The 16,159-nt window shown below is 41.0% G+C and overlaps 1 protein-coding gene across 2 annotated transcripts in view; it reads right to left on the reverse strand.

Annotated features, from left to right (window-relative positions):
• Positions 1-16,159, reverse strand: part of LOC148846065 (FAD/NAD(P)-binding oxidoreductase family protein) — a 47,230-nt gene that overhangs the window by 23,202 nt on the left and 7,869 nt on the right. For both annotated transcript variants that reach the window (XR_016102173.1, XM_088954521.1), the window contains exons 5-6: positions 15,894-16,073; positions 2,160-2,257 (exon numbers count right to left, since the gene is read on the reverse strand). Coding sequence is in view for 1 of the 2 variants with exons in the window: in XM_088954521.1 (XP_088810647.1) it covers positions 2,160-2,257; positions 15,894-16,073 (278 nt within the window). In the remaining variant the exon portion in view is untranslated. The remainder of the gene's footprint in view (positions 1-2,159; positions 2,258-15,893; positions 16,074-16,159) is intronic.

The raw sequence follows: 16,159 nt of genomic DNA on the forward strand, positions 1-16,159 counted from the left end.
AAGGATGGACATAGGCATTCAGTTAATAAGAAAGCAGGATGTAAGCACAGCATCACTCCAGAACCGTTTGGGAACATTCATTTGGTACAACAGGGACCGAGCAGTTTTTCCTTTTAACTACCCCATTTTGTTGAGGGGTATAAGAGCAAGAGGTTTGATGAATAATACCATGTTATTCTAAATATTGCTGAAATGGTGTATAAAAATATTCTCGACCATTATCTAAACGTAGGATTTTAAGATAGACACCAAATTGAGTGCGGATTTCAACATGAAACTTTTGGAAAATAGAAAATAATTCACTTTTCTTTCATAAGATAAAGCCATGTCATCCTTGAATAATCATCAACAAAAATAACAAAGTACTTGTATCCATTGTGTGACATTGTTTTATTTGGACCCCAAATGTCCAAATGGACCAAAGAAAAAGGACTGGACAAACGACTCTCGACTCTAGAACGAAAGGAAACCCAATGATTTTTCCCATACTGACACGATTCACAATCTAAAGTAGAAAGATGACTCAATGATGGAACAAGTTGCTTCAAAGCTGTAAGAGACGGATGACCAAGTCTACAATGCCACTGGAGAGGGGAGAGAGATGACTAAGAGCAGTTGATGAACCACCACCACCACCATCAAGGTAATACAGTCCACCGGCTTCACGCCCACCACCAATCTTCATCCCCGTCTTGAGATCCTAAAATACACAAGATGAAGGATAAAAAGTGATAGAGCAATTAAGAGACTTGGTTAATTTACAAACAGACATAAGATTAAAAGGAAATTTGGGAACATATAGAACTAAAGACAAAGATAGTGAACCAGTGTTAGCATCACCAATACCACTAATGGGGGAAGTGGAACCATTAGCAAGGGTGATAGTATGGGTAGTAGAAGATGAAAAAAGTGAAGAGAACACACCTGGAGTCCCAGTCATATGATCGGAAGCTCCAGAATCGATGATCCAATGGGAGGGCTTGGATGCCAGACAAGCCATACCTAAGTGGGCAAGCATAGCTGTACTTGGCTGAGAAGTTGCCTGGATTAATCGCTCATATTCAGTACGTGAAATACTCATCATCTCTTGTCAAGAGGCATCTATAGATGTAGGTGTCTGACCAGTCTGTTGATTCCTATGTTCCATACCACCACTAGCCACTACATGATTTGCCCAAGATGAAGGTGGACCATGCAAATCATAGCAAAAATTAATAGTGTGTCCATCCATACCACAATGCGTACACCTCCTTGGACCATTATTACGTCCTCTACCACGAGCTCCCCCTAAATCTCGGCCTCCAGCACGCCCACCACCACGACTGTACATGTGTCCACCTCGACTACCACGGCCTAGCTAACCCTGATGAGCAACTCCTTTACCACCACGACCTCCCCCCCTTGTCACTTCAAAAGCAAACCTATCCGATATGGTAGGGTTCTTCGGATGTCCAATGGAAGTCCTCCGAAGACGGGCAAATACCTCTTTAAGAGAGGGGAGGGAAGACCCACCCAGAATTTGGGCTCTCACCGGTTCGGATGTCCAAGTAGTATACAAGATGAACCAACTCCCCTATGAACCAGAAAAATGGCAGTCTTAAAAAGCAACAAACTCTCCCACTCAGGAATCCCCCTTGACCCGCCTAAAGCTCTACCGACTCTTCCCATGACACTGGAACAACCTGAAACATAAAATTTTTCTCACCACAAAACAAATTAAAAATAAAAAGTTTTAAGACCTGGTTTCAAGATACTTGTACTTGCTTCTTACCAGGATATAATCTCAGATTCATCCATTAACAGCCAACCATTTGGACTTTAGGCCGTGTTACCCAGATATAGGTTTTGTATCTATGTGAGATGCTTCAACTATTAGTGTGGATTCTATCTTAGAAATTCTGTCCATATAGCGTCCCTCTTGTATTTGAGTAACATAGCCTACAGGCTAGGTAGTGGTAGTGGTAGTAGTAGGTGGTCAAACCAAAGAAATCAGATAACAATTAGATTATGAGACTCTAATCATGTAAACTTTTCATTATCCCGAGAACCACTAAGCAGGATCCCTTTCTCTGTGTATCATGTTCACCAAAAGGACTAGGTTAGGTCAGCAATTCATGTAAGATAACCTATTTCTCAAAAAAAAATGTCAGATATCTTACCGAAGTTAAAGGTTCTGAAAATGCCAACATGAGAGCAAAACACGAATGCACAGGAACATCTTGTAACTTTAGTGCCAATTCTGGGAATAAAGACAAATCTGGAGAAACCAAAGCCACATGTATGTTATAAGCTGAACTATCTATTTATGCAAAAGAAAGAACAAATCTGTAACTTAGTCCATGGTAAGAGATGAGTTACTGTATCATTAGATTAGACCACAAAACCACAACAGAAGTCATGCTCACATCTAAGTTGTAGAAATATTCTTGTCTCTATGGAATCTAGGTTATTATTTTGTATTATTTAAAATATGAGCGTTTCAACCATTTCTTACTACTTTGACCCATGTCCTTTTTGGTATACTCCTACCTCTTTTAGTCCCTTCAACTTGCAATAGATCACTTATTACAAGTACTGTCAATGGTCTTCTATGTGCGTGACCAAACCATCTTACCTACTTTCTCTCATTTTATCACCTATTGGAGCTACTCCTAGGTTCCTTTGAATGCCTTCATTTCCAACCATGTATTTTCTAGTTTTCCACTTTTCCATCTCAAGTTCTCAGCATACACATTTCTCTCACACTCATTCTGTGGACATGTTGACATTATTTCCCTCACGTGGAGGTGAGACCCATTTATGTGTTGGGGTCTCTTGCCCAACACATAACTTAGAAAGTTTAAATAAAAAGACAAAATCAAGCTTGAGAATCTTGGTATTCTCTCATTAGTGAGAGAGAGAGAGAGAGAGAGAAACAAACTGTCTTGTCTTGGTTTTATGTTAGTGGATGGTGGGACCCACTCTCCACTATCTCATGGCTTTCTCTACAAGCCTCGTTTATCCTGGTGTAGAGAGTGGAAAAGCTAATCCTCGTTTACAAGAGAAGAAGAGATTCAACCCTCTTGCAACCTGAACAAGAGTGCCTTCAATCAATTATTTTGGCTATTGTTTTGTGCTTATTCCATCAAGTTTTGGTGGGTTTCTTGGATCTTCAAATGGTGGTCTTGGAGAGGGTTTTGGAAGGCTTGTTTTGTGAGCTCTTTCTTATATTTTGTTGGTTGATTACATCTTGTTTGATGTCGGTTTTTTGTATATCCAAGAGAAGTTTTTGTCTCTTGAAATTTCTATCCTCTAATTGGAGCTAGAGAAGTTGTAACCCCTTTATTCCTGTTGATAGTGGAAATTTTCTGTGTTAGTGCCCCATGGTTTTCCTTTCCACATTGGAAAGGTTTTCCATGTTAAAAATTCCGGTGTGCCTTTGCTCTTATTGTGTTGTTTGATTATTTGCCTCATTGGACACTATTTATTGTTTCTCCTTTGCATTGTAAATTGCTGATTTGCACACTGTTAATAAGGGGTTTTAACCCCAACAAAATGGTATTAAAGTTTTAGTTGGAGCAATTTGTTTGTGTAAATAATGGATGCTGGTACAAGTCATATGGTTATACTAAATGGGAAAAATTGGACCATTTGGAAATCCAAAATGGAAGATTTGTTGTACTGTATGGACCTAATGAAGGAGATGAAGCCAACCCGGAAGGAACTTCCATCGAGTAATGGAAGAAACTTGACCGAAAAGTTGTATGTGTCAATAGTGTTTTCCACCATGTTTCTAGAGAAATATCGGCACACTCTCTTTGGAAGAAGTTGGAAAATCTATATGGAAGAAAAACAATAGGAAATAAAGCTTTCTTGATTAGGAAGCTTGTGAACTTAAAGTTCAAGGAAGGTACTTTGATTGCAAAGCATTTGAATAAAATGCAAAACATTGTGAATCAGCTCTCCTCTATGAAAATTGTGTTGGATGATGAATTACAAGCCTTGTTGTTTAGTTCTTTGTCAAATAGTTGGGAGACATTGGTGGTGCCTCTAAGTAACTCTGCACTCGATGGGATGATCAAATTAGTCAAGTTACAACTAATTAGTTGAATAAAAAAAACAAGAAGAAAGGCATCCAATTAATCTCAAGGAAAAACACTTGTTATAGAAAATTGAGGGAGAAACAAGAGTAGAAATCTACAACACTGTGACAAATCCAAGGGAAGGTCCAAGTCGAAAAAAGGGATTACATGCTATTATTGCAAGAAGCTAGGGCATGTGAAGAAGAAATGTAGAAAATTTAAGAAAGTACAAAAAGAAAAGCGTAAAGAAAAAAAAAAGAAAAAGAAACCACCATAGTTGCTTCTTGATATAGTCAATATTCACCATGCCACCGGTTCATGACACGTGGCACACCTCTGAGGGTCACCCTCGTCCTTTTACACCTGGGTTAATACAGAGCCTTAATAACAAGTGTTACGACCTCAGCCAAGCCTCTCCCGGTGCATTTATTGAGTAACACTCAACCACATGGTCTACACCTTAATTTCCTCCCGCTTAATGATGCCCAATGTGTGGAGTCATTACCAAGCATCCACCGCGCTCACACTAGGGAGACCTCAACCAAATAGGGACTTGAAGCCATAGGTATCTCTCTTATGAAATCTTAACTACTTAACTACTATTGCACTCCTTCCACCTCAGCTTTCTTGAGTCCTTGGCTGACTTGATCGTCAGAGTCCTTGGCTGACTTGATCGTCATCACCAACTTTCCCTTTCTTTTCCAAATCTCCAGATCCACTTCACCAAAGGGGCCTTATTGAAAATCTTCATCTTCCTGACCCCCCAACCTCCTTTTTCTTTTGGAGCATAAACGTGGTCCTAGCTAACCAAATGGATCTTCTTTTCCTCCTACCATCCTTCCGATAAAAAGTCCCTCTATAACTTTTCCACTCTTTAAGCCACTTTTGTTGGGATTGAGAAAAGAGAGAGATAGTAGGAGGGAAGGTTTGATAGGGAGCTCTTGAGGAGAGTAATCCTACCTCCCAAAAATAGATATTTGGTTTTCCAAGAGGATAGCTTCCTTCCTAACCTTTCCACCATAGGATCCCACACTAGGGAGGAAGTGCACTTAGCTCCCAAAGGAAGCCCTAGATAAATAGTAGGCAGAAAGCCAATTTGACATGCTAGAACCTCTGCTAGAGCTTCCAAATTCTCTATCCTTCCTACTGGAATTAGTATACTTTTTGACCAGTTGACTCTCAACCCTGACACAACTTCAAACCAACTCAGCACCTCTAAGAGTACTCCCAATTGATCCACATCAGCATCAATGAAGTAGAGAGTATCATCTGCAAATTGGAGCATTTGTACCTTATCTCCCCCCTGGACTGGTCTTAAAGCCTTTCCACAAACCCTTTTCCCCTACTCAGTCAACAAAAGCAGCGAGGATCTCCATTACACAAATGAAAAGAAGGGGAGATAGGGGATCCCCTTTTCGAAGACCTATGAAGCTCTTAAAATAGCCTGCCAATTGACCATTAACAAGAACTGAAGATTTTTGGAAAAGTGATACAGACCTTCACCCAGTTCCTCCATTTCTGGCCAAAATTTATTCTTTCCAATACAAAGTCTAGGCATTTCCAATTAACTTGATCATAGGCCTTTTCCAAGTCCAACTTGCATAACAGCCCTGGCCTACCTTCCCTTCGCCTTGAATCTCTCAGTTCATTTTCCACCAACACACTGTCTAACATTTGCCTACCCAGAACAAAAGCAAATTAGTTTTTTACTATCACTGTGTTTAGGACCTTCTTTAATCTTTCTGCTAGAACCTTAGCCAAAATTTCGTAGAAACTATTCAGCAAATTATTAGTCTAAAGTCCTTGATATTTGTAGTATTCAACCTTCTTGAATGTAGTATTCAAGCTTCTTTCTAAGGCCACATTATGATAGAAATCCTAAAACACCTTCAATAGGTCCACTTTCACCACCTCCCAACACTTCTTATAGAATATGTTGGTAAGGCCATCTGGCCCAGGAGACTTGTCAATTTCCAAATTTTTTACCACTTGCCATATTTCCTCCTCTGAGAAGGGGGCTTCTAGCTCCCTTTGCTGATCAGCTTAAGTCTTTTGAGATTCAGGTCACTAGGAAGGGGTCTTCTAGTCCAATTTTCCTTGAAAAGATCTGAGAAATATTTTGTTGCTATGCCTTTCATTTCTGTCCAAGACTCTCCCACCTGATCTTCAAATTCCAGCCTCTCCAACTGATTAAATTTTTTCCTAGCATTAGCCATCTTGTGGAAAAAGCTGAATTTTTTAGCCCCCATTTTAAGCCAATTAACTTTGTCTCTTTGCCTCCACTTCGGCTCATCCTTATAAGCTAGCTTGCCTATAATCAATTTAGTTTCTAACCTTCTTTTTCTCTCCTCTTCTGATAATGAGAACCAACCTCTTCATCCAAATCCACTTCTTTAGTTACTTCCAAACAAATCCTTTTTTTCTAGTTCTGAGCTCCCTTGGAAATCCTGCCTCCAAGATTTCAGTGTTTCCTTGATTAAACTGAGTTTTTTAGCAAAGATGAAAAAGCCAATTCCTTCAAATAGGGCTCCTATCCATTTTGGAGTAAGCAAAGGAACCAATTCCTCCTCTTCAAACTAAGCATTTTCCAGTTTGAAAGGAGTCTTTCTGGCCCCCTGATTCCAACAGACTAACTGAATTGGGGAATGATCAGAAACAGGTCATGAGAGAGCTACCTGTTTTAATTGTTGGAAAGTATCTTCCCATCCAGGAGAAACCAAAAACCTATCTAATTGTACCAGAACCGGATTTTCCTAATTATTTGCCTAGGTGAATTGGGCCCTACCAGAGGAAGATCAATCAGGTCAAATTGATTAACAAAATGCAAATCTTCTCACTTCCCTAGTCCTCCGGGTTCCTCCCTTCCTTTCTTCCAGAAATCTCACTACATTAAAGTCCGCTCCTATAACCCAGGGGATGGAATGCACACCTCTGGCTTCAGCAAGGTCCTCCCAGAGTCTCTCTCTCTCTGAGTTTACAATCGGACCATAATCATTGTAGAGAGACTGGGCCAATTGGGCCCTAGTGCATTATTTTTTGTTATTAGTGCTTCTTACATGTTTTGTTTGATAATGGGCCTTTTTCTTTATGGGCCTGTTAATCTTTTCTATTTCTTTTAAGTGTGTTGATGAGCTAGTCGCCCAGTTAAGGGCAGACTTGTAATTAGTTCTAATTAAGTGAGATTAATAAAAGGATTAGAGAGGTAGGAGACAAGACATCAAACTCTCATCTCCTTCTCCCTTCTTCTCCATCTTCTTCTTTCTTTTTTGTTGTTTCCTTCTCCTTTTTCTTTTCTTGCCATAATTAGAGATTATTTTTTATTTTAGTGGACTGAATCTAACATTTGTAAACTGCCCTTGAAAACCTCCCTCAAATTCTAGGATCACCAACACTGAATACTCCCCTATGTGAGAAGAAATCAATTTGCACTTCAATCTGTCCCAAAGAATTAAAAGATCCCCTACAATACCTCATGGGCTGGCTCGGGCTGGGTTTAGCACTAACTATAAGTGCTTTAACCTAGGCTCAGGCCTGGCCCGACCCGCACTCCGAGCCTAGTTTGCAAGCCCAAGCCTGGCCCTACACAGGCCTGAGCCAGGCTTATAGGCTTTCTGAGCCTAATGAGTAATGAATTTAGGTGTATAACATCCAATAATAAAAAATTAATTATTTAAATTTAAATTTTATTTTAAATTAAATAAAATGTAATAAATGCAAAAAAATATGACACAAGCCCAAGGTAAATTAGGCTTGGCTAAGCCTTGGGCCTATGTACAAAAAAAGGCATGAGCCTCATTTAATTCTTAGAGTTGGTTTAGCTTGGCTTACCTATCCTTTTATAGATGAAGGCAAGACCTCCATTCCCATTCTTGAGCAATGTGGAACTTGGAACAACACTAAATAATGAGTTCTACCATTGAGTATTTTTCCAAGTCCAACATTACTTAAGCAATGAAAATGAAGGCCTTTTCTAAGAGGACAATTTACCTACTTTAATTGGCTCATGTGTTCATACATGTATTAACATGTGTCAACTAATTAATATTTATTTATATGTTAAAACTTAAAATTTTTATATCTTATATAAAATAATAAACATTTAGTATAAAATAAAATATACTTGTATATATATAACATATAATATAATGTTATAATATATATTTAAAAATATATATTATATTGCAGGTTGGGCCAGACTTGAAGTGTTTGGCCCAAGCCCGGCCCAAAACTTTTTGGGCTTGATGTGGGCCCAAGCCGGGCTGGGATTGCACACAAAAACCTAGGCCCAGGCCTAGAAATTTGCGGGCTGGGCCGGGCTAAGCCAAGAATGATCACCCCTACTTCTAATCACTCTAGCCTCCACTAAATCCAGCTTTGTTTCTTGAAAGAAAACTGCATCTGACTTCCACCTATTCAGCAGTGTTAGACAGTGTATGCCCTTAGCTCCAATCAGAATGATGTACATAAACATTTATTTGTAAATAGATAAAGTGCATTGTTGTTATATGTTGATATTGGTAATGTTTCTATGTATTACCCCTTAAACTGGACACTTAAGAGACTTGTGTTAGTTTAGAATGTTCTCAGTCATTGGATAGACTTAGGGAGTTTATCCTAACAAGGCTGACATTGGTGTGTTGCCAAGGAGTTCGAGTAGCTTGTCTTAGCTGCTAGGGTTAGACCCCAAGCACAACTAATGGGTGTTCATTAGAAGCACTGAACCCAGACTAATTTCCAATTGTGCCCTGGACCTTGGAGATAGATGGGCAAAACTGGAAAGTTACACGTAACCCCATACTTGATTATAGTATTGCACTAAGTGTTGGACTGCGTTGTCTTTGATATGCCAACCAGTGAGGGTCAAATACCTGGGTATGTTAGGGTAGTCTAAGTATTCACCTAAGTGGGTGATCATAGTGATAGGATCGGCCCCTTTGTCAGACAAAGTGAATATCAAGGTTTACACTCTCTCTGATGGAAACCTAAACTGTCAGCAGTGGATGTCACCTGTGTTTGAAATCTGGTTTTGCAAAAGTATTTATATGTTATATATACTACTATTTTATGTAAAAGGTTTGCAAAAGGTTTTAATCTCAGGATCCATCCGAGAAGAGAGAGAGGCACTTTACCTTGCAGCCAGGGGAGAGGTCCTTCCCTATCGGGCAATGTTTGATCATTATGGGCTAAGAGTTTAAGTGTAAGAGACCATTACAGGGCTGATTACCTGATGGGCTTTGTCTTACATGAGTCACTTATCCTTGGGTCTTCATAGGGTGGTTGAATCCAAGGATCATTTAAGTGTAAATGTTGGGCCCAAACAAGACCAATGCTAATTGAGTTAGGGGTTCACTACCCTGAGCAGTGAATTCGGCCTAGTCTCTTTTAGGGGTAGGGCTGAACCCATATGGGCTTGTGTGAGATCATTGTGGGGTCCCACGCCATATAATATCAAGCCTAAAGTGGCCATGCAACGCCTTGGGTCGTGAGTCTTTGAAGTAAATTGGCCAAAGGCCCAAAATTAATAACATTAATTAAGTTGTCACATGACAACTTACTTTGAGTCAAATTTGGGTTTGGTATTGGGTATGGAGCACCTATCCTCTTAAGAGGATAAGGTTTATCTCTTAATAGAGTCCAAATCCAAATCAGCTTTGGATAATATCCTAACTAGATTAGGAGAGTGCTCCATAAGGAGATAAAAGAGAAAAGGGCAAACTAGGCTAGAAGTTTTCACACTCTTGCTCTCTCTTCTTCTCTCTTGTTTTCCAAGAAACCGCAATTCGATCTAGGCTTTCAAAAACTGATTTTGATCAATTTTTCTTTGCAAGAAAAACATTGAGGAAATATTAGGCTCATTCACCTTTTCTGACATTTTTTGACATTGTTTAGCATTTTTTTTGTTTGTATTTGTTGAAGTTTGACCTGCCCTAGAATTCTGTCTTGTTCGTTGACTGTAAAGTAAACAGCAAGAAGTAGGAGAGGAAAGAAGAAGAGAGAAAAGAGAGGAAACAAAGAAAGGCTGGTTCAAATTAGAGAAAAAGTTATCCCTAGATTCGGCCAGACCTGTTATTATATTATTAACTTATTGGAAAAGACTTAAGTGCCCTTCTTTAAGAGGCACTCGAACTAACATAACAGTACACATCAACATTCTCAACAAGTACAAAGACCGAAATACCCCTTCACTAACACCACTAACACTCCCCCTCAAGCTGGTGAGTATATATCATATAATCCCAGCTTGTTACATATGTAGTCCACTCTCCCCTAACTCAAACCTTTTGTAAACAAGTCTGCCCACTGGTTTCTCGTACTAACATATGCAGTTTCTATCACCCCATTCAGCACCTTCTCTCTCACAAAATGACAGTCAACTTCGATGTGCTTGGTTCTTTCATGAAACACCGGATTGGAAGAGATATGAATCGCTGCCTGATTGTCACAATAAAACTTCATTGGAGTACTGATGTCATATCCTATCTCCTGTAGAAGGTTCCTCAGCCACACTAATTCACAAGCAGTATGTGCCATGGCCCTATATTCTGCTTCTTGCCACAACTGTTTGCTTCTTACTTTTCCACGTTACCAGGTTACCCCCCAGAAAGGTGCAATAGCCTGTGGTAGATCGTCTATCAGACATAGAACCTGCCCAATCAGCATCGGTGTATCCTTCTACTACCAGTTTTCCACCACTCCTGTACAGCAAACCACGACCAGGAGCTCCTTTCAGATACCTCACAATCCTTAGCATTGCATTCCAATGTGGGACCAAAAGTTTCTGCATGAACTGACTCACCACACTAACCGCAAATGAAATATCTGGTCGAGTAATGATTAGATAGTTTAGTTTGCCTACAAGTCGTCGGTATCTGCCAGGGTCTTCAAATACTTCACCTATATCACTGCTCAGCCTCGTATTTGTTTCCATAGGTGTCTCAGCCGGTTTAGTACCCAACAACCCTGTTTCTTCCAGTAAATTAAACACATATTTCCTCTGACACAAATTAATGCCATGCTTAGATCTTGCTACCTCTATGCCCAAAAAGTATTTCAACTTGCCAAGGTCCTTTGTCTGAAAGTGTTCTTGTAGGAATGCCTTCAATCTGTCAATGCCCATTTTATCATTCCCAGTCACAACAATATCATCCACATACACCACCAATATTATTTTAACTGCCGACGAGTCAAAACTGAAGACTGAGTGATCAACTTGGCATTGTTTCATACCAAACTTCTTGACCACCTCACTGAACCTACCAAACCATGCTCGAGGGAACTGTTTAAGTCCATAAATAGCCTTCTTAAGTCTGCATACCTTACCATCCTCCCCCTGAGCAACAAACCCTGGTGGTTGCTCCATGTAGACCTCCTCGAGCAAATCACCATGCAAAAAGGCATTTTTGATATCTAGTTGATGGAGAGGCCAATCATACATAGCTGCAAGAGAGATGACGACACGAACTGACCCTATCTTAGCAACCGGGGAGAATGTCTCTGTATAGTCAATGCCATAGGTATGGGAGTGCCCTTTGGCAACCAGTCGCGCCTTCAGGCGCTCAACACGACCATCTGGCAAGTACTTAACACTATACACCCACTTACAACCGACAGCCTGCTTCCCAGGAGGAAGAGTGGTGAGATCCCAAGTGTGATTATGATGCAGAGCAGAGAGCTCTTCTTCCATAGCACGGCACCACTTTGGAGATGGGAGGCGGAGAGGTGGGTAAGTGAAACAAAATTGGAAATAGGGTGAAGGGTGCAAGTATGTTTACCTTTCCGGAAGGCAATAGGAAGATCTAGGTCGGAGGCTGGTGTCGGAGCTGGAGCTGGATCTGTCGACGGTGATGAAGCTGGAGGAGCTGCAGCCGGTACACACGGGCGATGTGTATACACGTGACAGATGGGTGGACGGTCAACCGACGGTGGCACCGGAGGCAAGGACGTAGGCATGACTGGAACCAGAGGAGGTGGATCAGCCACAGGAAGAGGAAGAGGAGGTGGTGATGTGGAGGAAGCAGCAGCACCGGACCCCACGAAGAACGGAGTAGACTCGAAGAATGTAACATCAGCACACACCAAGGAACGACGAGAACTGGGATGATAACACTTGTACCCTTTCTGAGTTCGGGAATAGCCAAGGAAGATACACTTCAGAGAACGTGCATCTAACTTGTCAGTCCTGGGACCTAGATTATGAACGAAGCAGACACACCCAAATACCCGAGGAGAAAGCGGAAACGGAGACATGTTGGGGAATAAGACACTAAAAGGAGAACGACCATCAAGGATAGACGTGGGCATCCGATTAATTAAGAAACAAGAGGTGAGCATTGCATCGCTCCAAAAGATTTTGGGAACATTCATGTAGTGCATGAGGGAGCGTGCCGTTTCTACAAGATGGCAGTTCTTTCTCTCAGCAACCCCATTTTGTTGCGGAGTGTAGGTACATGCTTGGTGTATAATGCCATGTTGGTCCAAGTATTCTTGGAAAGATGAAGACAAGTATTCACGACCATTATCAGAACCGAAAATTTTGATGTGAACGCCAAATTGATTGCGGATCTCAGCATAAAATTTATGGAATATGGAAAATAATTCACTTCTTTCTTTCATTAAATAGAGCCACGTCATTCTTGAACAGTCATCAACAAAAATAACAAAATATCGGTATCCATTATATGACATCACTTTATAAGGACCCCAAACATCTGAATGAATTAAAGAAAAAAGACTCGACACACGGTTATCGACCCTAGAACGAAAGGGAACACGATGGTGTTTCCCAAATTGACATGACTCACAATCTAAAACAGAAAGTTGACTCAATGAAGGGACTAAGGACTGCAACACTTTCAGCGAAGGATGACCAAATCTACAATGCCACTGGAGAGGAGAAATGGATGACTGAAGGGCCATTGACGTTCGTCCACCACCATCAAGATAATACAGTCCACCGGCTTCATGCCCTCCACCAATCTTCATCCCCGTCTTGAGATCCTGAAAAACACACATAGAAGGGTAAAATGTGATGGAGCACTTAAGGGACTTGGTCAGCTTACTAACAGACATAAGATTAAATGGAAGCTTAGGTACATATAAAACAGAGGATAGGGATACAGGGTTTAGGTCAACATTACCAACACCACAGATAGATGATGTGGAGCCATTAGCAAGGGTAACAGGTTGTGATGTTGAGCAATGAGTGAGAGATGAAAACACACCTGGAGTTCCCGTCATGTGATCGGAGGCTCCAGAGTCAATAATCCAGGGGTTAGGTGTGGATGCCAAACAAGCCATACCTGAGTGTGCAAAGGAAGTTGTGTTCTGCTGCAACTTGGATTGAACAAACCTCTCATACTCATCCCGAGGAACACTCACCATCTCCTTGCCTGGACCATCTGAGGGAGTAGAAGGCATCGGGTCAGCTGACCGGTTCTCCTGTCTAGAGTTGAAACTGGTGTCACTAGTCATGGCATGGTTGGCCCATGTCGTGGGAGGACCATGTAAGTCATAGCAGTAGTTAATGGTATGTCCATCCAAACCACAATGGGTACACTTCCGTGGACCCGAGCCACGTCCTCTACCACGAGCTCCTCCTGAATCTCTGCCTCCAATACGACCACCACCACGGATATGTGTAGATCCACCACTACCACTCCTACCAAGCTGGGCTCCTCGAGCCCCACTTCTGCCACCTCGACCTCTCGACACTGCAAATGCTGATTTATCGGAGACATTAGAATCCATAGATCCAATGGAAGCCCTCCGAAGACGAGCAAACACCTCCTCTAAAGATGGAAGAGCAAATCCCCCTAGTATCTGGGCTCGTACTGGTTCATACTCAGACTTCAGCCCCACCAGAAACCGTGTCACATCAAGCTGCTCTCGCTGTTGCTGTTGAACTTTGACATCAAAAGTGAGAGGATGATAGACATTTAACTCATTACGGATATTCCTCACACTGGCATAGTACTCCTCAAGGCTCTAATTTCCCTGTTGCAGATTGAAGTATTCCTGATACAATTGATATACCCTAGTGGTATTGTCCTGACCTGAATACAGTTTCTTAGCATGATCCCACACCTCTTTGGCTGTGTCAAGAAACATGAAGTTCACACTGATTTTGGGTTCCATACTGTTCCACAACCATGTAATGATCTGTGCATCTTCCTGTTCCCAGTCTTCATACTCCTGAGAATTAGCGGGGGGTTTCTCCTCTCTTATATGCTTCACTTTCTTCTTCGCCTTCAGAAAAACCTCTACAAACTTGGCCCAAGGGACATAATTCTCTCCATTCAGTTTAATGGAGATCATTTGGACATTCAGGTAGTCAGTAGATATCATGACACTAGGTTTACTATCACTATTATCTGCCATTGCCGAACTCCCTTATCACTGAATTCTGAGCACTGAATTATGAGCACTACACACTGCACACTACACACAGACACTTCACCGAAATCTGCACACTGATTTCAACAGTAATAAATGCTGAGAACTGCAACACCACAAACCCTACTCACCGAAATCTGCACACTGATTTCAGCAGTATTAAATGCTGAAAACTGCAACACCACAAACCCTAATCCACAGCTACAGGAAGTTTCACCATTAAGTATACACTATTGCCCTTCAAATCACACACAAACCAGAATAAACCCTAGCATAAACCCTAGCATACTGCAATCTGAAAACCCATCATGCGAACTGTACTACACCTCTCATGTATTCCATAACAGATAATATGCATAAAAAAAAACTTTACCTCATCGCCTAAAGGCCAACCACACGAAGGGCTGAGACACCACTGCACCACACATACCAGCCCTAACTAGGGCTTAGAAACCACAGCAACCAATCACCAACGACACAATCGGAGGCATAGGAACCTCCTAGGGAAGAGGGCGATCACTCCTTTTCAGCCCTTTTCCCAGTCTCCAACTCACAGTTGAGAACCCAAGAGAAACCCTAATTCGAATGCGCAGAAGACAGAATTCTAGCAAGTCTGATTTGTTGAACCTCGCTCTGATACCATATTGAAGTTTGACCTGCCCTAGAATTCTGTCTTGTTCGTTGACTGTAAAGTAAACAACAAGAAGTAGGAGAGGAAAGAAGAAGAGAGAAAAGAAAGGAAAGAGAGAAAGGCTAGTTCAAATTAGAGAAAAAGTTATCCCTAGATTCGGCCAGACCTGTTATTATATTATTAACTTATTGGAAAAGACTTAAGTGCCCTTCTTTAAGTAAGAGACACTCGAACTAACATAACAGTACACATCAACATTCTCAACAAGTACAAAGACCGAAATACCCCTTCACTAACACCACTAACAATATTTTTATGCCTTGCTTCAAAAAGGCACACGCCTCGCCTTGCGCCTCAGGTGCAAATTGACCCATATTATTGATAGGAGAGAGGCCCCTAAAAGCCTTTTCATTCAAGCCCCACGAAAACCTCATCATTCCCTACTTTTCTTCACCCTGTTACCCCCTTTTCTTACACTTAATTTGCCCATTTCTTCTAGACATCTTTATTCAATATTTTTTAGGTATTTAAATATGTCAATGACTTATAAGCCACTAGATAAATGACATTACTTCACAGGATAAATTGCATTCGACTGTACATCAATTATTAAATTCTCAAAGGAAAACTTCTAAAATTTGTAGAATTATTCATTTTCTCAAAGAGGATCCCCCTAAAAATACAAGGCACTGATACCAATTCTGATAGATCAATAGTTTTATATCATCAAAAATAGGGTAGCCTCCTTTAACAATATAGTGACCATTCAAACCACACACACACACACAAAGGAGAGAGAGAGAACCAACCTAAAGGTGGAGGTCGTCTTGTGACACCTGTAAACCTTGGAGAAACTGCATTTTTATCTGATGCCACCACACCATCAAAATTGCCTAAATTTTGTCCATCCAAACTAATTAACGACCACGAGTTTATATCATCCAACCACTCCAATCTCCCAACAGTAATTCCAAACTTCGCTTCCACTCCTGAAGAAAAGTTGAGCAGGAAAAAAACATGCATTTGTATCCTAGAATTTAATATATAAAATGCTAGCTGACAAAAGAAAATGCAT

Source organism: Nelumbo lutea, chromosome 7 (assembly GCF_056320005.1).
Source record: "Nelumbo lutea isolate HS-2025 chromosome 7, American lotus-T2T, whole genome shotgun sequence".
NCBI classification, from domain to species: Eukaryota; Viridiplantae; Streptophyta; class Magnoliopsida; order Proteales; family Nelumbonaceae; genus Nelumbo; species Nelumbo lutea.